Source organism: Natrix helvetica (assembly GCF_964273705.1).
Source record: "Natrix helvetica genome assembly, chromosome: Z".
Taxonomy (NCBI): Eukaryota; Metazoa; Chordata; class Lepidosauria; order Squamata; family Natricidae; genus Natrix; species Natrix helvetica.
In genome coordinates this window covers 20,999,791-21,020,644 of record NC_138554.1, presented here as the reverse complement: position 1 = coordinate 21,020,644, position 20,854 = coordinate 20,999,791, and the positions used below count along the sequence as shown (strand labels likewise).

The following is a 20,854-nucleotide window of genomic DNA, read 5'->3' as shown; positions in this document are numbered from 1 at the left end:
TAAGGGCCCTTGTTCCTAAACCCTTCTCTTAGGTGGGTCATTAAGTGTGACCTCTCTGGTGAATCTCTGAAGCAGTCTTGATTGTCTTGGGACTGATGGAAGAGCAGCGTTAAAAAACGGAGGACAGGTTCTGTCTGAGGCCTCCACTCCAGAGGTGGGTTTCTCGTGGTTCAGCCCAGATTGGACGAACTGGTAGTGGTGGCGGTGGGAGGTTCCACCCACCTGCCTGGATGCTTCTGCACATGCGCAGAAATGCCACGTGCGTGCACAAGCGAACCATAGTAAAATAAATTGAAACCCACCACTGTTCCATTCCTATTGAGGGAAGAAGGACCTTCCACTGTAGCATAAATGGATTCCCTCATGCCTCTCTCAAATTATCTATCTTCCCTATCCAAAATATGAACATTATTATCCTCAAAGGAGTGCCCTTTTAAGCGAAGGTATAATGCTGATTCTGGTCCTGTGGTGTTGCTTCTCCTGTGCTCCTGTGCAAAAGTTACTTGGATAGCTTCTTTAACAGATTGACAGAGTTGTAAGGGACCTTATAGGTCATCTAGTCCAATCCCCCATCCAAGCAGGAGACCCTATACCATTTCTGACAGATGGCAGTCCAGACTCTTCTTAAAAGCTTCAGGTGATGAAGCTCCCACAACTTCTAAAGGCAAACTATGCCATTGGTTGATTGTTCTGTCAGAAAATTTCTCCTTATTTCCAGGTTGAATCCCTCCTTGTTCAGTTTCCATTCGTTATTCCTTGTCTGGTCTTCAAGTGCTTTGTAAAATAGCTTGACCCCCTCCTCTCTGTGGTAGCCCCTTAAATATTGGAACATTGCTAACATGTTTCCGCTGGTCCTTCTCTTCACTAGACTAGCCATGCCCAGTTCCTGCAACCATTCTTTGTATGTTTTAGTCTTGCCTCCTAATCATCTTGATTGCTCTTCTCTGCCCTCTTTCTATAGTCTCAACATCTTTTTAATAGTGTGGTGACAAAAACTGAATGCAGTCCTCTAGTTGTGGTCTTACCAGGGTTTTATAGAGTGACATTAGTATTCTTCACAGATAAGAAGAAAAGCAGCCTAGTTGCCATGACTCATCTTCCAGACCACACGATCTGTTTGACTGAGAATCTTCATTGACATTATAGTTGTAAGGGCTACTTTTACTTATGAGAACCTCTAGTATTAGAATATGAAGCACTCTGGTCGTGACTAAATCAGAAGGCTACAAAATTGATGCAGTGACTACTGAAATATTTAAAAGGAGCAGAAGAGTAAGCTTCCTACAATTTAAAAAAAAAAGGAAATTTAACAGAGTGTGCAAACTATTGTACAATATCCTTAATTTCACATGCCAGCATAACCAGTCCACACATCTTAAAATGGCTAAGGTTGAGAAACATTAGTTTAATTGAGCATGATTTTAAAACTGGAGGAAGAAGCATTAATAGTCTGAGGTATTCTGATGATACTGTTTTGGATAATTAAACATGCAAATAATTAGCAAGCTCTTGTACGGAAAGTCAGAGAACACAGTGGAAAAATATGGGACTAAATATAAAGAAGACCAAACCAATAACAATAATTATATAGCCAAAATTGGTAAAATTGAATTAAAGACCTTAGAAAATAAATTCAGATATGCAGTATTTCTCAACCTTGGCAACTTGAAGATATGAGGACTTCAACTCCCAGAATTCCCCAGCCAGCCACGCTTGTTTTATGATCTGTACTCCACATATCTTCAAGTTGCCAAGGTTAAGAAACACTGAATAATGAGTCTATAGCTAAAACAGGATCATGCAATCATAGCTTTTCTTGTGATATTCTATGAAAGTGAAAATTGCAGGATACAATAGGAAGAACACTGATACTTTGGTCAAAGGTTGGAGAAGACTTGTGTGGCGATGGTGGACAGCCAAGAAAACAAACAGATCACTGAACAAATCAACCAGGTTCAAATTATCCTACTTCAGACACATTATGCCAAGACCTAGCTCTCTGGAGAAGCCTCAAATGCTGAGAATGTTTGTGCACTTATCTAACATCTCTCGGGTAGGATCAATACTCAATAAATCTTACATCAAGCTCCAAATTTAGTTCCTCACCTCCCAATCCATTTTCAGGTTACTGCCTGCAAGAAATTGGTTGACATGATTGCCCAACAGAGTTGACCCAGATTGCAATTATGTGTTGAAAAACTGAGTTTGATTGCTTCTGGTTTCAAGAAAGTAATCTCTCCACTGACTGAAACAAGATAAGATAAAAAAATGTAATGCAGTAATAAGTGGGAAGAGAATGGGAAGGAAGATCCATAAAAATCCAAATATTCCCACTTTTGTGGACAATAAGGTATTAAATAACCGGCACAGAGAAAGAATTACATATGAGCTAACAAAAGGCCAAGGATTACTTACATTCAAGAGCTTGCAAAATTCAAAAGATGGTGCCCCACAACTTCAAACTCTACTTTCATGCCAGTTGCATATTTGCTTATTGTTCTATCATCTCAATAGAAGAGGCAGAAGCTTTCCAGGGGCTACTTAAATAAATTTGGGTCATATTCATAGAAGTAAACCAGAAGTGGGATACTATGGGTTCGCCCATTGCTGAAATTTTTGAAGCCCATTCCTGAAGTAAACTATTTTCAACAGACAATGCGTTGTATTCATTCCTCAATTTATGATCACAATCGAGCCCAAATTTTTTGTTGCTCAGCAAAATTAAGTGAATTTTGGCCCATTTTACAACCCCTTTTGCCAGTTGTTAAATGAATCACTGCAGTTATATTAGTTTCTTTTAGTTTATTGTCATTGCACATCGTACAACAAAATTAAACGCCATCTTCAGTGTACAAACACACATCCTTCACATGCTATATAATTGAAATTGAAAACCCGATATTGAATCAATATTGCACTATTCAATATAGAATTCAATGTAGTTACTGCCCTGAGATAGAAGCTGCTTTTCAGCCTATTTGTCCGGATTTTTATTATCCTGTACCGTCTGCCAGATGGTAATAGTTAAAAAAAAGGGTGCCCTGGATGAGATGGATCTTTAAGAATGTTTTGAACTTTCTTAAGGCAGTGGAAGCTATAAAACTCTCCCCATTGAACTTGTTAAGTCACAAAAGCTGATCACATGACCCTAGGACACAGCAGCTATCATAAATACACACTGTGCCAAATGCCCAAATTTTGATCACTTGGCCATCCATGAGGATGCTGCAATTTCATATGGAAAACAGTAATGAGCAGTGGTGAAATTCAATTTTTTTTTACTACCAATTCTGTGGGCGTGGCTTGGTGGGTGTGGCAGGGGAAGGATACTGCAAAATCTCCATTCCCACCCCATTCTGGGGCCAGCCAGAGGTGGCATTTGCCGGTTCTCTGAACTACTCAAAATTTCCGCTATTGGTTCTTCAAAACCTGTCAGAACCTGCTGAATTTCACCCCTGGTTGGGATATCTCTAGGAAATTGCAACCTAGAGATACCCCAACCTTTCATCCTCAACCAGGGACTTGCCACTGATTATTATTATTTATATATTTATTAAATTAAATGTATTATCTCCACATTCTATCTTAATATTTCCCCAGCTCTGCTGCCCTCTGAAAGGGCTTTTTTGCCTAGCTACAGAAATAAACCTGGGTGCATGGAAGATGACCCACCCAATTTTTTCAAAAGTTCCCAGCCAATCAGATTTTAGCATTCTTGCCTTGTGGCTTCAAGTGTCTATAACAAATCTTTGCTTTGTCATTGTTTCAGGTGTCTTTTTCTTGCAAAGTAGGCGCCCCTCCATTTGCATTAAACATGGTTCCTTCTCTTTGTGTGCTCTGCATTTCAGAATTTTCCATGACATTGCATGATTACAGGGATGCAAAATTAGAATAAGGTATCTTTATAATGCCTTGTTAAGGCCACACGTGGAATACTGCATTCAGCTTTGGACACCACAATGTAAAAAAAGAGAAGATCCTGGGGCTCTGGAAAGAGCACAATGAAGAGCAATAAAGATATATAGGGGATTGGTGGCTAAAACCAGTGACGGGCGGTGAGGTTCATGGCTGGTGAGGCTGGTGACGTCATCAGGAAGGCGGGGAATGGGACCACGTGTGCTGGAGGCTCAGGCTGCCTCAGCCTCCAGCACACGTGATCCCATTCCTCGCCTTTCTGAGCGTGCTCCGCCGGCTCGCGCTCCACAGTCCTCGAAAGCGACTGGGGAACGACGAGAACCTTCCTGCCTCTGCTGGACTTTGCGCGCTCCTCGAGGAGCGCGTGAAATCCAGCAGAGGCAGGAAGGTTCTTGTCGTTCCCCAGGTGCTTTCGTGCCTTCGTCATCCGGCAGCACCGACAACATTTCTGCCTCCGCCCTCCGCAGCTCCCGGGCGCAGCCGGATGGATGTATATAATATTATAATATATATATATAGTATATAATATTATATACTATTATTTCATGAAGAGAGGTGAGGCTCTGCCTCCCCTGCCTCCCCTGACCGCACGTCCCTGGCTAAAACATATAAAAAACAGTTGCGGGAATTGGACACGTCTAGTTTGATGAAAAGAAGGACGAGGGATGACACATGTACCAATATCTGAGGGGTTGCCACAAAGAAAAGGAGGTCAGCCTATTCTCCAATGTTCTTGAGGGCAAGACAAGAAGGAATGGATGAAAACTAATCAAGCAGCGGGATGGAGCCCATTAAACGGCTTGTATGAATGTGCGTTGTCACTAGGGAGGTGTGGGGTGGAGGGTTATTATTTTATTATTTTTCTTGTGAATGCTCCAACAGGGGAAGGATACTGCAAAATCTCTATTCCCTCCCCACTCCAGGGGAAGATACTGTAAAATCCCCATTCCCTCCCCACTCCAGGGGAAGGGTACTGCAAAATCTCCATTCCCTCCCCACTCCAGGGGAAGGATACTGCAAAATCTCCATTCCCTCCCCACTCCAGGGGAGGATGCTACAAAATCTCCATTCCCTCCCCACTCCAGGGGAAGGATACTACAAAATCTCCATTCCCTCCCCACTCCAGGGGAAGGATACTACAAAATCTCCATTCCCTCCTCACTCCAGGGAAAGGATATTACAAAATCTCCATTCCCTCCCCACTCCAGGGGAAGGATACTGCAAAATCTCCATTCCCACCCCACTCTGGGGCCAGCCAGAGGTGGCATTTGCCGGTTCTCCGAACTACTCAAAATTTCCACTACCAGTTCTCCAGAACATATCAGAACCTGCTGAATTTCACCCCTGGCACAGTGTTGAATTTTTTTGGGGGGGAGCACTACTAAAACGTTATCTCTCTTGTAGTCACAGGACATTTGGGAGAGTCTCTAAGCTGCTAGTCATGTTGGAGGAACTCAGGAGGAGGAGGAGGACCCGCCCTTGAGTCACGATAAAAGGAAGACATGCAAGAGTTGATAACAGCTTTTCCTTGACGTGCTTCAGACGTACAGACACAGAGCTGCTGTTTGGTGAGCAATCAAGACTGTCCCGTGGTAAGGCGGAAATGTCTTCCCTCTGCTAACTCCTTGCCCCTACCAGATTGGGTCTCACACCTGGAAACTTGGGATTGGTTCTCTGGGTCCTGTTGCTCAAATATCCAGGTCCACCTGCAAAGTGCAATTTTGTTTGTCCATTTCTGGTCCCTCTGCTCAATCCCTTCCCCATTTCTGCGTATTTGCGAGTGACTCACCTTCTGAATTTGCGGCTCTGAAAAACACAGGAAGTTGGCCAAAATGAACAAATGACTTGGGTTCCGTGTCACTTTTGTGCAGTTGCCTAACTTTTTGTTTTTGGTCAGAAAAGGTGACAAAAGGCACAGCTGCTTCTGGGACCTCTGTCTATGGAAAATGTGCTTTGTACCTGCTCAGAGGTACTCTTGTTCTTTGTCTGTCTTGGGGATAAATCAAGAAAGGGTAAAATAAGCAAAGATAAAGACGGAACCTGTTTTTTCAACCCAGAATACCTTATCCAAGTCTTCAGATTGGTCCCACAGACCTGAAGCTAAAGAAATGGGTGGAATTAACATGATTGCCACCACTCAAAGCCACTTCCTCTATAAATATAACGGTTGCTTCTTCTTTTTCTACATTTTCCAGCAGAGCCACCTGCTCGGTTTCATTCACTCCTTCCTGCCCAATCAAGCGAGAACGGGGGAAACGGAGGCAGCTGATGATTAGCAGTTAAGAACCGTTCCTTGAAAACTCCAGGAACCTCAGGCCTTGTCTGAAGAAACGTAGAAGAAGGTATAGCAGGGTAGGTTGGTGGGCTGGCAGGCAGGGGTGGGATGCCCCTTATACTTATTCAGTCCCTACAAAATGGTGTGTGTGTGTGTGGGGGAAATATCAGTAGGAAATTGTTTCAGGGAGGCAAGTTGAAGGAGGTTAGCATATTAGACTGGAGAGAGAGATAGGTTTCATTTGTTGTACTTCAACCAAATGCTTGATTGCCAAATGTAGCTGGATATCTACGCCTCAATTTTTGGATTTGCAACAACTCCTTTAAGGTGGATGAGGGTCCTGATCTGACAGAGTGGATGATGTGGATCAACCAAGGGAGGTCTTCTCCAATCAAGCTCTTCTCTAATTAATCAGGCTCTGAGTCCCATCATCTAAACCAGGCTGACCCAGTTTGGAAAATACTAGTTTGGGCACAAAGGTTCCCTACCTCATATCAAAAAGAGATGTTAGTGGGCTGAAAATTTGAAAAGGAAGCCGGTAGGCAGATCAGAAGTCACTCTTCTGATCTTCTCTTGGTCTTCCAGAAACCAGCTTCATTAGAAGGGAAGTTGAGTCCAGGCGGAAGCGAACGTGGTGGCCAGGACAGATGGTATGTGGTAGGGAGGTGAAAATGGAGATGAGATTTGACTTCACGAAGTAAATACTTCAGACTGATAAGCGTTGTCATGCAGACATCTTACAGATCTCACTGTTCTTTATCTGGTAGTGATCTTGAGTCTTTGGCAGATATATCTCATGCCCAAATCCTAGCACTAAAACTCACTAATGGTTGTGCAGTAAATAAGATGCCGCATCTGGTGGGATTTGGGTTTCCATGCAGCAAAGAGCAGAGCTGCCACAAGGAAGGCGTCAACCTACGATAGTTTTTGTACCGATTTCCTCACATCGAGTCTTACAGCAAGACTAGATTTTTACTTGAATCATTTCCGGCCATACATGCCACAGTAGCACCGCTAGATTCTCTCTGCCAAGATAGAGAACTAAAGGACAGAGCTCTGCCTGTTGAATGTAGAAAAAACTGAACCGTTGAGACCAAAATAGAAATGATCAACAGCTTTCCTTAAAAACTCTGACAGCTGAGCTCAGTTAGTTTAGGGAGACTGATTATCTTGCTTCTCTGATTTTTTAGTTTCCTGATGCAATGTTTCTCAGCCTCTACTAGTTTAAGATATGTGGACTTCAACTCTGAGCACATGCTGACTGGGGGATTCTGGGACTTGATGTTCATAGATCTTCATATTGCTGAGGTTGAGAAACATTATCCTAATTGCCTACATTTCCTTTGTTGTTGTTAGTTGCAAAGTCATGTCCGACCCATTGCAACCCCATGGACAACATTCCTCCAGGCCTTCCTGTCCTCTACCATACCCCGGAGTCCATTTAAGCTCACACCTACTGCTTTAGTGACTCCATCCAGCCACAGTGAGTCCTTCCTTCTCATCAGATGACCAAAGAGTTTCATATTCAGGATCTGGCCTTCTAAAAAGCAGTCAGGGTTGATTTCCTCTAGGACTGACCGGTTTGATCACCTTGTAGTCCAAGAGATTTCCTTTCCTTACAAGCCTCTTACTTTTCAACCTTCAAGTCAGGATTACTCTGGAGCCCAGCTTTTATTGATGGAACAACTCCAGTTGGGCCACCTAGCATCTTCCTTGTTGATCAAGAAGCCTGCCCTGATGTGATGTCCTAGCCCATCACTCTGTCACCAAATCCAAGTTGCAGAAATGACAATGTTTCTGGTGCTTGTAGGATGCCCCTTCTCCTTTGGAAGTCAGGCTAATTCTCAAACCTGACATTTAAAACAACTGACGATGTGTAGATGAAGGTAAGACATGAATATTTCAGGCCAAAATGGGGCAGTTTTCTCTTGCTGGTGGAAGAGACCATATAACAGCTGCTTCATCTGGTCTAGAACATACCTGCATGTGATAATTCCTATAGGGCAGGGGTCTCTACACCTGGCAACTTTAAGACTTACGGACTTTGACTCCCAGAATTCCTCAGCCAGCATAAAATTATGGGAGTTGCCATCCATAAGTCTTAAAGTTGCCAAGTTTGGAGACCCCCTTTGTTATAGGGGATTGTTTGCCTCCTGGTCTCTGGATGGACTTTCCAATTGAAGAAGAAATGGTAGTGGGTTTATAAGAAAAAGTACTGGCCCTGAGGCAGGTGCAAGTCATATAGTGTTTAGAGCAGGGGTCTCCAACCGTGGCAACTTTAAGCCTAAAGGACTTCGACTCCCAGAATTCTGGGAGACCCTTGGTTTAGAGGGGTATACAGGAGTTATCAAAGTCCTTTATTTTCAAAACTCTCTACATGCTCCAGTCGTGTTGACCTGTTCCAGATTTGTCTTTTATTAACCAAAAAAATCTTGTTTTTAAAAAAACTTTAATGATCTACTGCCAGCAAAAGAGTTTCAGCACACTGGCACGGTGTATATTGCGAGATGTACTGATGGGGTTTTAATGACCTTGATAAAAGTCACAGGGGGGGAGAGGCTGCCCCAAGGACAAAAAAACCAGCATCAGTGCCCACCCCAGCTGAAATCTGGGGAGGGAGGAGGGGGGAATTCCGATTTGATGGTGAGCAAAATTTAAATATATTTAATTCTTTAAAAAAAAAATCTGACTTCCTAAGCAAAGAGAAATGGACAGATGTCTTTTTAACATACTAGGAGCAAGTGAAGAGGAGAGTGTCTTGAGAAAGATAAACAGTTGCGACACTAGAAAGCTGCTTTTTAGTTTCTGTTTCCTTGCAATCTTGCCAAACATCTTCATTAAAGTGTATGAGCATTCGAAAGTTTGCGCTCTACTAGTTTTTAAATACAGTTGAAGGTTTCCTGTGGATAGTTTGGGACTTCTGTCTGACTTTCTATTGTACTTTCTTAAAATAAATCTCTCCCTCTCCTCTCCCCTCTTCCTCCCTTCCCCACTCTCCGATCACCTTCCCCTCTCCCCTCCTCTCCCTCCTTCTCCTTCTCCCTCTCCTTTTCTCCCTCCCTTTCCCCACTCCCTCCCCTCTCTTCCCTCTTCTCCCCCCTTACCCCCTTCCCTCCTCTCCCCTCCGTCTCTCCCTCTCCCTCACCTTCCTGCTGTCCCCTCTCCTTTTCTACCCCCCTTCCTCTCCCCTCCTTCTCTCCCTCTCCTCTCCCTCCCCTCTCCTTCTCCTCTCCTTTTCTCCCTCTCCCATTCCCCTCTCCCTCCCCTCCCCTCTCCCTCCTCCCTTCCCTCCTCTCCCCTCCATCTCTCCCTCTCCCTCCCCTCCCTGCTCTCCCCTCTCCTTCTCCTCTCCTTTTCTCCCTCTCCCCCCCCTTCGCTCCCCACTCTCCCCTCTTCCTCCCCTCCCTGCTCTTCCCTCTCCTTCTCCCTCTCCCTCTCCTTTTCTCCCCACTCCTCTCCTCTCCCCTCCTTCTCTCCCTCTCCTCTCCCCTCTCCCTCCCCTCTCCTTCTCCCTCTCCCTCCCCTCTCCCCTACCCACTCTCCTCCTCATGCATGAAGAAAATACTCCAAACCCCTGAATTCTCATTCGGTTGTGTTGAGTGTGGTGCTGGTAGGAAATTTCCCGCCCTATGAAACAGCAAAAAGAGCTGCAGGTCAGACCTTCAGGCTGACAAGCACATGGTGCTATCCTCTCTTTTCCTCCTTCAACGTTCTCTGAATGTTGGTGGCAGTAACACTTATGAGAGATTCTTTGCCATTTATATTCATCCCCCTTCATCTCCTCTACTAGACTTTCCTGCCATGGCTCTGTTACAAAGCCAAGCCCCTCCATGTGGCTAGGATTACACAATAGACGGAGAACTCTACACTCAATGGATTGCCTCCAAGTGTTGTTTGTCAAGGCTTGAATAAGCAAGTCTTGGTTTTTTCCAGACTATCATTGTCAGTCATTCAGCTGTGTCGAACCCTCGGCCACCCTATGGATCAGAATTCTCCATGACCCTCTGTCTTGTGCTGCCTCCTTCAGAGTTGCCATGGTCATCCCGGTGTCATCCTTTATAGCCATGATGGCAAATCTATGGCATGTGTACCACAGGTGGCACGCGGAGCCATTTGTCAGGGCACGCGAAGCACTGGCCAGTTGACTGGCCTTCTTTTAAGGCTGTTTTCATCCTCTGGAGGCTTCCGTAAAGCCTCCGGAGCATGAAAAACTGGCCCAATGGGCAAACCAGAAGTTCAGGAATGGACTTCTAGTTTGCTCATAGGGCTGTTTTGTGCCCTCCGGAGCCTTCAGGAGCCTTTTTGCCCTCCAGAGGCATGTGGGCACTTCCAGGCACGACCCCTTGTGCTCCCTCCATTTTTGGCATGTGATCCAAAAAAGGTTAGCCATCACTGCTTTATAGTGTCCAGCCAGTGGTACTAGGGCGGCTCCTTTTCCTTTTTCCACTGGTCACTATCAGCATGATTGATTTTTCAAGTGAAGTTCGACAGCCTCTGATTGGTGATCTTGGCTTTTTGGTGAGGTTTGGGCTAGGAGTTCTTTGTTATTTTTCCACTCCCAGCTTCTCCCAACCTAGCAGTTTGAAAGCATGTAAAAATGCAAGTAGAAAAATAGGGAAGGTAACATTGTTCAGGGTGCCTTCAGCATTTAGTCATGCTGGCTACATGACCATGGAGACGTCTTCGGACAGTATTGGCTCTTCGGCTTTGAAATGGAGATGAGCACCGCCCCATAGAGTCGGGAATGACTAGTACATATGTGCGAGGGGAACCTTTACCTTTAAAGAGCAGGAGAAAAGACTTCAAACCACAGGGTCGGTTGTCTACAGAGATTCCCAATCATCCAGGTCATGGTTGTCCCAAAGGCGCTATTTTTTTTTCAAAAGGCAACTGGACTTTCTTGTTTTTTTTTTCCTTTGAAAACATTTTGCTTCTTATCCAAGAAGCTTCTTCAGTTCTAATTTACTGGTGGAGAATGGAAGGGTCAACTTTCTTAGGTTATTCTGTTCTCTTTGTCCGTTCATTAATGAACATAAGTAGTCACCACTTTCATCTTCCATAAATGATTTGAATATAATAATAATTTCTTAAAAAAAACAACACACACACACACATTCTTCTTCAAGGGAAACTGGAAAATTACAGAGGAACTGTGACGGGATGTAGCCTGGAATTGCAGGAGGAAAAGAGCACAGAGAAAGAGAAGCTTGGAGTATTTGCAGAAATAGAATAGAATAGTAGAATAGAATAGAATAGAATAGAATAGAATAGAATAGAATAGCAGAGTTGGAAGGGACCTTGGAGGTCTTCTAGTCCAAACCCCTGCTTAGGCAGGAAACCCTATACCGTTTCAGACATATGGTTATCCAACATCTTCTTAAAGACTTCCAGTGTTGGGGCATTCACAAGAGGGTGAAGGCAGACCCTCCGTAGCAATTCACAGAGAATATCTAGTAATTATTCAGATCAGGGGTGGGTTCCGGCTGGCACTACTGCCCGTTCGCTCGCGCATGCGCTTTGTGCGTGTACATGCGCAGTGCAATTGAAATTGCTCTGTGCATGCGCAGAACTGAAAAACAAGATGGCAGCGTCACCTAGAGCAGTGTTTCCCAACCTTGGCAACTTGAAGATGTCTGGAGTTCAACTCCCAGAATTCCCCAGCCAGCAAATGCTGGCTGGGGAATTCTGGGAGTTAAAGTCCAGACATCTTCAAGTTGCCAAGGTTGGGAAACACTGACCTAGAGGACCAGTTCAGGAGCGTAGCAGCCTGGGTCGCTGCCAGTTCCAGCGACCCAGGCCGCCAAACCACTACAGGTTCAGCCAAACCGGGCCGAACTGGTAGGAACCCACCACAGTTGTTTTAGTCTGGCAAGGTTTTGGTCAATATCTAAGGAGATTTTCAGTCACCCAGGTCATGGTTGTCTCAAAGGTGCTTTTCAAAAGGCAACTTGAATACCTGTTTTTTTTTCCCTTGAGGAAGAAATGTTTTTCTCTTGAAAAAGAAACCTCTTCTTACCTCTTGTTCTTCAAGGAAAAAACATTTCTTCCTCAAAAAGAAAGAAAGCCCAGTTGCCTTTGGGGATGGGTGAGGGTGAAGCACATTTGAGATACTTCTATCAATAGGCAAACACTATAAAGCCGGGGTGTCAAACTCAATTTCACTGAGGACCCCATCGGGGGTTGTGTTTCACCTGGGGGGTATGGCCAGGTGGGGCATGCCCAGAGAAGCCCGGCCCCATTTTCACTGGCAGAGAGTTCCAGGAGGCTGTCACGACCGAAAACGGAGCTTGGGAGGGTTGCGTGCAACCTCCCCAAACTCCGTTTTCACGGGGAGAGGGTTGCCGGAGGCCGTCATGGCTGAAAACGAAGTTGTTTTCGCTGGCATAGGCACCGCAGGCTGGTCCTTCACTGTTTCCAAGGCAGGCGTGTGGGCCAGATCTAAGCCCCCCCCCCACCTCCATGAGCCAGATCTGGCCTGCGGGCCTTGCGTTTGACACCCCTGGAATAAAGAAATAACTCCACGTGTCGTTCTTGGGTCCTTGGGCCTTGCAGGTACTCTTTTTGTGCCCACTCTTGAGGCAAAGGAACTAACAGTTTTTTTTAAAAAAAAAAACCCTCTTTCTTTCAGAAGAAAACTTATGTTTTCCTGTTTACCATGTGTGTAAGCCTTGGCTTCCAGCCACTGTCATCCTTGGGTGAAAAATACTTTCTTGCCAAACTTCATTATTTCCTCACATTTTAAGTAGGGTAAATGTAAGCTATATCTGCTATTGCCACCTAGTGGTCAAAAGGCAAATATTCTTTTAGGAAAGGGGCATGTTCCATCTCAGGCCTTTTAGCTATGTGGTTGTAGGTTGGCTATCAGATCCAGAGCGACATGAAAAGGGACTAAACCAGGGGTGAAATCCAGCAGTTTCTGACAGGTTCTGGAGAATGGGTAACATAAATTTTGAGTAGTTCGGAGAACTGGCAAATGCCACCTCTGACTGGCCCCAGAGTAGGGTGGGAATGGGGATTTTGCAGTATCCTTCCCCTGCCACACCTACCAAACCACATCACGTCCACCAAGCGGTGCCCACAGAACCGGTAGTAAAAAAAATGAATTTCACCACTGGACTAAGCACCAAGCAATGTTCCATTTTACAGATGCAACCGCTGGTGACTAATTATATTGGCTTTATAAAGCTGAGTTCTGCACCCCTTGCCACAATCAGAAAAACAGAATTCAGACTTCCCTGCAGAACTCACAATTCACACAGACCTGTTGATGATTCACTTCTCATCTGCAGTGGCGAAATATGTCTTAAAGTCATCTTAAAGAGAGGATCTCTGTCCTTTGCTTTAAGATTACAGTTCCACTCTTGAACTGCCTGCTCATAAACCTATTTTTATTGCGAGATTTTGGAATGCATTTCCCCAGGCTGAATTGTGGGTTGTGAATCATCGGTAAGGCGTCTTCTTCTTCTTCAGTAAACACAAATGACACGGAACTAAGTAGAGAGAAATATACCTTTGGACCACTCGGGGTATGGGTGGGTGGGTGGAGGGGTATCAAAAGATTCGAACCAGAGTGAGATTGGTGCTTGCAGTTCCTCATCTCTACCCAAACTATCATATGTAAAAGGCAGGCATGGAATGCTCCAAACTTCGCTATCGGTTCAGAACTGGGAGCACTCAGTTGCGTGGCGCCTCTGCACATGCGCAGAGCATCTGATGATGTCTGGGCGGGTGGGTGGAGCCTCCCACTACTGTCGCTACCGGGGAGAACCCACAGAATACCACCTTTGGTAAGAGGTATATTGTACTCTTTCCATCAATATGGCCATCATGCAGGCTGCAATGTAGATGGAAAACCATATCTTTGGATATGGATCTCCACATCAGGAGTGGGTTGCTGCCGGCGTTACTGCTGGTTCGGTGCGCGTGCGTGCCTGATGCATGCTCTGCATGTGTGCGCAGTTCACTGTAAACAGGTCTGCGCATGTGCAGAACATTTAAAAATGCCCCCCCCCAAAATCATGCCGCAGTGACCGGGGAACTGGTTTGGAGGTGTGGCCAACCTGGGTCGCTGTGACCAAGGCCAACATTCCACAACTGGTCCACCTGAACTGGTGCAAACCGGTAGCAACCCACCTCTGCTCCACATAGTCCAGGCACATAAAGAATCCTTGGGTAAAGAGTGCCAATTTAGGCCAGTCTCCTTCTCAGATTGAAGCTTTCAGGTCATTCTATAGTTTTGCTCCTCTGTCTTAAGCATATAATTTTCAGGGCATTTCTCTTACAACCTTTTCATGTTTTTGTTCCCAGTTCTTCTTAGCCTTGACGTATTCCACACCAAGAGGGCCCGGGCTGTGAAATTCTGCTCCCATGGAAAAATCAAGGTCCTTGTTCAGGAAAGTAATTGGCCACAAGATGCTCTTTGTTGTCTTCCTACTTTTCCCCACAGATATTCTTGTAGAGGGACAAGGTACAAACAACTCTGTTTCCACAACAAATGCAACCACCCACGTAGTTCCAACAACCAGTTTCAATATAAGCACCTCATCTTTTCCAGCATCTTCTAAGGTGACTGGGGAAATTTCTATGACATCTGTGACATCACACACTGATGCCGCAATGCTTGGCAATGTCAGCCAACAACCAGCACTGTCCATCAGGGCAGCACCTCCAGTCTCACAACAAGAACTACAATCTCCCACTGTCGTGAACCCTACTGTCCCAGAAGACACTCCGTCTCCTGTGCCAAGTAAAGCCACTGTCTCTACCAATGAAAAAGTCCGTCGTACGGAAACTACAGAGGTACAAAAATTCAAATCACAGAAGGAAGTTTCCTCTAAAATGACTGTCACGCCACACTTGGCTAACGAGACGGTATTTTCTCCAACAAAGGATGTGGGAACCAGATCCAACGCGACCTTCTTTGATCAATCACCAAGTCCAATTGAAACAACAAAGAGCACAGAACCAAAAGAGGACAGAAAAGGGCAAATCCCACCAGATCAAGCTGTTCCACGATTAACTCAGAGTCCTGAGACTGGCATCCACTCTACGTCTGGTCCTTTCATCACTTCAGTGGCATTTATCAGCAATATATCAAGCCATGGCATTTCTGATACAAGCTCCAAAGAGAAGAAACCCCCTATCATCATTTTGGCCATTGTTTTCGGCATTGTGCTGCTTGCAGGCCTCATAGTTTTCCTGTACTTAAGGCGCCGCCGTCACTCTGGCTCTACCAGCTTCAATTCCCCAGAATGGGCCGGACAAGCGACGTTGCCAGATGACACGGGCCTGGATAAGGACATGGAGCAACAGGCGGGATCTGGAGGGGAAGGGGAAACACGGCGTGGGACTCTTGTGACTTTCTTTGGAAAGCGTCAGTCTAGGGTACCTTCAATAGCTATGGAAGATATCAATGGGAAAGGAGGCAAGGCGGAAAGAGAGCAGCTGCTGTCTGGAGAGGCTGAGGTAGGGTCCCCTTTGGGGGTGATTGGGGATGCCAACGGCAAAGTACCAGAGCCCCTTAAGAGGTCTTCTTAGGAGTCCCCAGCCTCTTAGGTAAGAGTTCCTCCTAAATAGGACTTTGTTTTTCCTTGAAGATGTTTCGCTTCTCATCCAAGAAGCCTCTTCAGTTCAGTTTAGATAAGAAGCGAAATGAAAGGAAAAACAAAGTCCAGTTGCCTTTTGAAAAAGCACCTTTGGGATAACCATGACCTGGATGACTGAGAATCTGCATAGACATTTCCCTTAAATCAGGATTCCTCCTAAATCAGAATTTCTGGCTTTGCGGGATGGTGGGGGAGGGGGGGGGAGGGGATGGTTGAGAGCACAAATGGAGCGCACACGCCACCACTACTCACGGGTATGCATACATGTGCGCGCACTTGCCCGCCACTTCCATGGCCCAGTCATGAATGGCTCAAGGCCCAGTAGTGTGTGCTATGGCCCTGCTGTTGGGGACCCCTGTCTTAAATAGAGATCAGAAGAGAGATTCACCTCTTAGGGTTCTTCTGAAGCAAACCATTTTTATGATTTACATATACATCATTTGGTATATCTTATTATCCTACAGCACGGGTGTCAAACTCGTCACGTCACATTGCCATCACGTGGCAACATTTTTTTCTCTTTGCGGAGCTAGGGTGGGCGTGGCCTGTGTGTGAGGCATCCAGTCCGCAGGCCATTAGTTTGACACCCCTGTCCTACGATAGATATACCAGAGGTGGGCTTCAAAATTTTTAGCAAGGGGTTCTCTGCCTGGGTGCTGGGTGGGTGTGGTCATGGTGGGTATGGCCTAGTTGGACTCCTGCACCATGGTGGAGAGTCTTTTTACCCTCCCCAGACTCCGGAATCTTTTTGTGAGCCTCCGGGAGGGCAAAAACGGCCATCCCAGGCTCCGGAGGCCTCCTGGAGGCCAGAAATGGGCCTGTTTCCGGCCTTACTGAACTTCTGGAGCCCTCCTGGAGCTTCCACCGGCACCCTGAACTTACATGCATCCAAAACGGGCCACATGGGGACTCCTGGGAGGGGCAGGGTGGGGTGGGTGTGGTCTAATTGCCTCCTGCACCACTGTGGGTTTTGTTTTTTTTCCTCTCCCCAGACTCCGGAGGTTTTCTTCGAGCCTCTGGGAGGGCAAAAACAGCCTCCCAACGCTCTGTAGGCCCTCTGTAGGCCAGAAATAGCCCAGTTTCCGGCCTTACCAAATTTCCAGTAGGCCTGTGTTTTGCCCTCCCTGAGCCTCCGTGCGCGCCCTCCACTTACCTGCATTCAAAACAGGCCACATGGGGACTCCTGGGAGAGAAGGGGAGGGGGGGGGTGGCCTAGTTGGCCTCCTGAACCACTAGGGGAGGGGCTTTTTGTCCTCCCCAGATTCCGGAGGTTTTTTTCGAGCCTCCGGGAGGGCAAAAACGGCCTCTCAGGGCTCTGGAGGCCCGTTTCTGGCCTTACTGAACTTCCGGTAGGCCCGTTTTCCCCCTCCCCAAGCCTCCGGGCACACCCTGCATTTATCTGCATCCAAAACAGGCCACATGGGGACTCCTGGGAGGGGCTGGGTGGGGTGGGCGGGTCCAGCCAGGAGTGGGATTTGGGGGTTTTCTGAACTGCACAGAATCTTAGCTAGAGGTTCTCCCGAACCCCTGTGAACTCCCAGCAGCCCACCCCTGGATGTATCCTATGTCTCCTTAACCCTGAGCTTTAGGTTAAGATGTCCCTTGTTCAGATGTGAGGGATGAGTGAAGATGGAGGAGTGAAAGAGAGATTTCTGTCCCTCAACTTCTCTTCTGAAAATCCTCTGCATCTCCATTTCTCCTGCTTTATTATAAGCCACGGGCAGGTATAGCAGACCCAAAAGCAGAGACAAATTAAAACATTGTCCCACCCCAGTTTCACCAAGTAATTCCCCCCCCCCCCCATTTTTCCTCTTCTTTTAGAGGATAAAAAGGTCGATGGGAGGTTGGATAGTTAACAAATTTTCAGGTGATGGCAGTGAGGGGTTGTGCCTGAAGAATAACGAGCATTGAACAGGCTTTGGATCTGCATTGGAGAAGAAAGTCTTGATCACCATCGAAGAAAGTAGATTAACAAAAATTCTGCTTGCTATTTTTTTTATGATGCTGCAAATTGCTTGGCTGATTCATGCTCAGAAGTGAATGGCTTTTATACATACATAGTAGGAATATCCTAACTAGATTGTTTTTATTAACTCATATGCTATTAAATCAGATTTTTTTTCATTGTATCCGCTCTCTGGGAATATCTACAAAGAAAAGGCTTTACGTGGGCATCTCCAAAGAGCTGAGTAAGACTGCTTTAGGTTTAACTGCTTTTATTTAATTCAGAGACCTTTCTAATTATTCTGCTGTGCTTTGTCCTTCAAACATACTAAGTTTAAAACAGTCAGAGAAGAGGGAAGTCATTTTAGAAAACTTCCTTTCTTAAAAGCCTTTGGATAAAGGCAAAATGGAAATATCTAGTAGACATGATGTGCAAAATGTATAAATATAAGAGTTTAAATTTTGAATTATATGAACGTATATTAAGTAGGAAATAGCATTATGCTTTGCCTGTCCTTGCTCATATATCAAAGATTTGTTTCTGTGGGTTCCAGTGGAGTTCAGAGAATTTAGCAGGTTAAAATAATTCATCTTATTACATAACTTTTACTTAATTTTTCCTAGGGTAATAACATTTAATCCTGAATAATTTTACCCTTGATGCTGAATAATTTCAGAGGAACTATTAACAAAGAATAGTCAAGGCTATGGTTTTCCCAGTTGCAATGTATGGCTGTGAAAGTTGGACCATAAGAAAGGCTGAGCGCCTTTGAACTATGGTGCTGGTGAAGACTGCAAGGCAATCAAACTGGTCAGTCCTAGAGGAGATCAACCTTGGTCTTTAGAAGGTCAGATTCTGAAGATGAAACTCAAGTACTTTGGCCACGTAATGAGAAGGAAGGAGTCACTGGAGAAGAGCCTAATGCTGGGAAAGAATGAGGGCAGAAGAAGAATGGGCTGACAGAGAATGAGGTGGCTGGATGGAGTCACCGAAGCAGTCGGCATGAGCTTAAATGGACTGCAGAAGATGGTAGAGGACAGGAAGACCTGGAGGAGCATTGTCCATGGGATCGCGATGGGTCGGACATGATTTTGTAACTAACAACAACATTAACAAAGAGCTAATTAATAAACACAAAGTCCTTGATTTATGCCGGTTCAATTAGCAAAGGTTCAAAGTTATGATGGCCTTGGAAAAAGTGATTCAGATGGTACTTACACTTATGAACACAATTTGAGCATTTGCCAATTTTCATTTATAAATGTTTCAGCATCCTGTGGTCACATGATTGCAATCTGCTAGTTTGTTTCCAGCAAAAAGCACCTATTGGTAAAGGTATATATTGCTTAATGACTGCATGTTTCACTTAATGACCATCATAAAAATTATTGTAAAGTTGGGCCTGACTCGATTTACAGCCGCAACATCTTAATGATGGAGATTCCAGTTCTGGTTGTGATCATACCTGCAGATAAACAATGGCAGAAATTTTAGAGCAATTCTATAGCTGATCTCTTGGGAATAGGTCCCATTAATTTGAATGACACTTACTCTGTGTAGGAGTGTCTGAAATTGCTATCTGAAAAAGGCAATCTCTTTTCTCATTAGCCAAGCCTTGAGCTAACATATTACATAACAGTGTTTCTCAAACTGAGGAAGTTTAAAATGTGTGAACTTCAACTCTCATAATTCCCCAGCCGGCCATGCTGGCTGGGGAATTCTGGGAGTTATTCCACACTTCTAAAACTCACTGAGATTGAGAAATATTTTCTCAAATGCTCATAGATTTAATGAAGATGTTTGGCAAGATTGCAAGAAAACGCTCCTTTTCCTTACTCCTCATTTATCTTTGCTCCTGTGAGGCGCAAGATTAGAAAGCCAAGCATTTGTTTTCTGAAAATAGTAGGAAGGCATTCCTATTTGTTTTCAAAAACAAGGGGAACTTTGCACAGAGGTAGTTTGTGATGGACTGGGCTAAGGAACCAAGATACAGAGAACCGTTACAGACTAATACATAAATCAGGTCTTGTGAAACTAAGTTAAGACTCCCTCAAGTCAAGGTGGACTTTAGATTGCTTCATGGATGTGTTCCTACAATTTTCTTGCCAGAAACACAATCATGATTTGGCATTGTCATCTTCCCAGGTTAGCTTATAGCCCTGATACTGCCTGAAAGTTTCTCATTTCAGGACAAAGCAGGTGAACCCAGCTTAGCCAAAGTTGACACGGACTACTTGAAACCTCACCGATTTTTATATACATATGTAAAAAGAGGTGGGACTTCAATCACAGCCTTATGTTTTTACATTTCCCTACTAACACTCTGTCTGAGAGTTGTTTTTTTGTTTGTTTCATTGATTTCTATTCAGCTTTGTATATTACGTCTAGGACTTAATGAATTTGAATTTGTCTTGTGTAAAAAAATCCACTGAAATTACAAGCAGCTAAGTAAGAAGTCATGTGCAGGTTTCTGATTTACTTTTCTCTTCCATTCAGCTTCTGCAGAATTCTAAATTCTCTAGGATTCCTCTGCGTTTTCTGTAATTGTTAGTTCAATATTTTTTTATTAATTCATTCCAGAGGTATATTTTATGTCTCGGGAGCTTCATTCAATCTACCCAATAAAAAGTCTTAAGTTCCATTTAAGTGTTTGTGGCGTTGTTCTTGATGAAGTGGAAAACAGTTATTATGATCAGCTTGCCTTCATTTTAATTCTCTCCTCAGCAGGGGGTGGGGGGCTGTAAGAGAGACCTGAGACCTACCAAGAATGATTTAGTCCAGTGTTTCTCAACCTGGGCAGCTTGAAGATGTAACTTGTGGAAGCCAGGTGCGGAATTCTGGGAGTTGAAGTCCACGCATCTTCAAGTTGCCCAGGTTGAGAAACACTAATTTCCAGTTCTATAGACTTCAGTTCCCAGAATTCTTAATTATGGCCATATTGACTGGGGTTTATGAGAGTTGAGGATGACAGATCTGGAGAGCAGCAATGTTGGAAAATACTAGTGTTGAACATTCTTTGCCACCAGGTGGGCATTCTGAGTTACAGTATATATCTTGACAATCTGGAGGGCAGATCTACCTTGTTTCCTGAATTTAAGAATGAATATTCTTTTA

General features: G+C 44.8%; 1 protein-coding gene across 8 annotated transcripts; it reads left to right on the top strand.

Annotated features, from left to right (window-relative positions):
- The first annotated feature begins 5,366 nt into the window (after window positions 1–5,366).
- Window positions 5,367–20,381, top strand: SPN (sialophorin). 8 transcript variants are annotated; one of them, XM_081932054.1, is made up of 4 exons: window positions 5,453–5,507; window positions 6,111–6,257; window positions 14,498–15,655; window positions 18,364–20,381. In XM_081932054.1, the coding sequence occupies exons 3-4, from the start codon at window positions 14,558–14,560 to the stop codon at window positions 18,376–18,378; spliced, it is 1,113 nt and encodes a 370-aa protein (XP_081788180.1). In that variant the 5' UTR covers window positions 5,453–5,507; window positions 6,111–6,257; window positions 14,498–14,557; the 3' UTR covers window positions 18,379–20,381. The 8 variants fall into 8 exon arrangements, with proteins under 8 accessions (XP_081788173.1, XP_081788175.1, XP_081788174.1 ...); XM_081932052.1 differs by having other exon boundaries at window positions 14,498–15,745; XM_081932053.1 differs by lacking the exon at window positions 18,364–20,381 and adding an exon at window positions 7,841–8,076 and having other exon boundaries at window positions 14,498–15,982.
- The last annotated feature ends 473 nt before the right edge of the window (window positions 20,382–20,854 follow it).

Bases quoted from the DNA above. Each gene is read 5' to 3' on its own strand.
- SPN (XM_081932052.1), top strand. From the start codon at position 14,558: ATGGAAAAATCAAGGTCCTTGTTCAGGAAAGTAATTGGCCACAAGATG.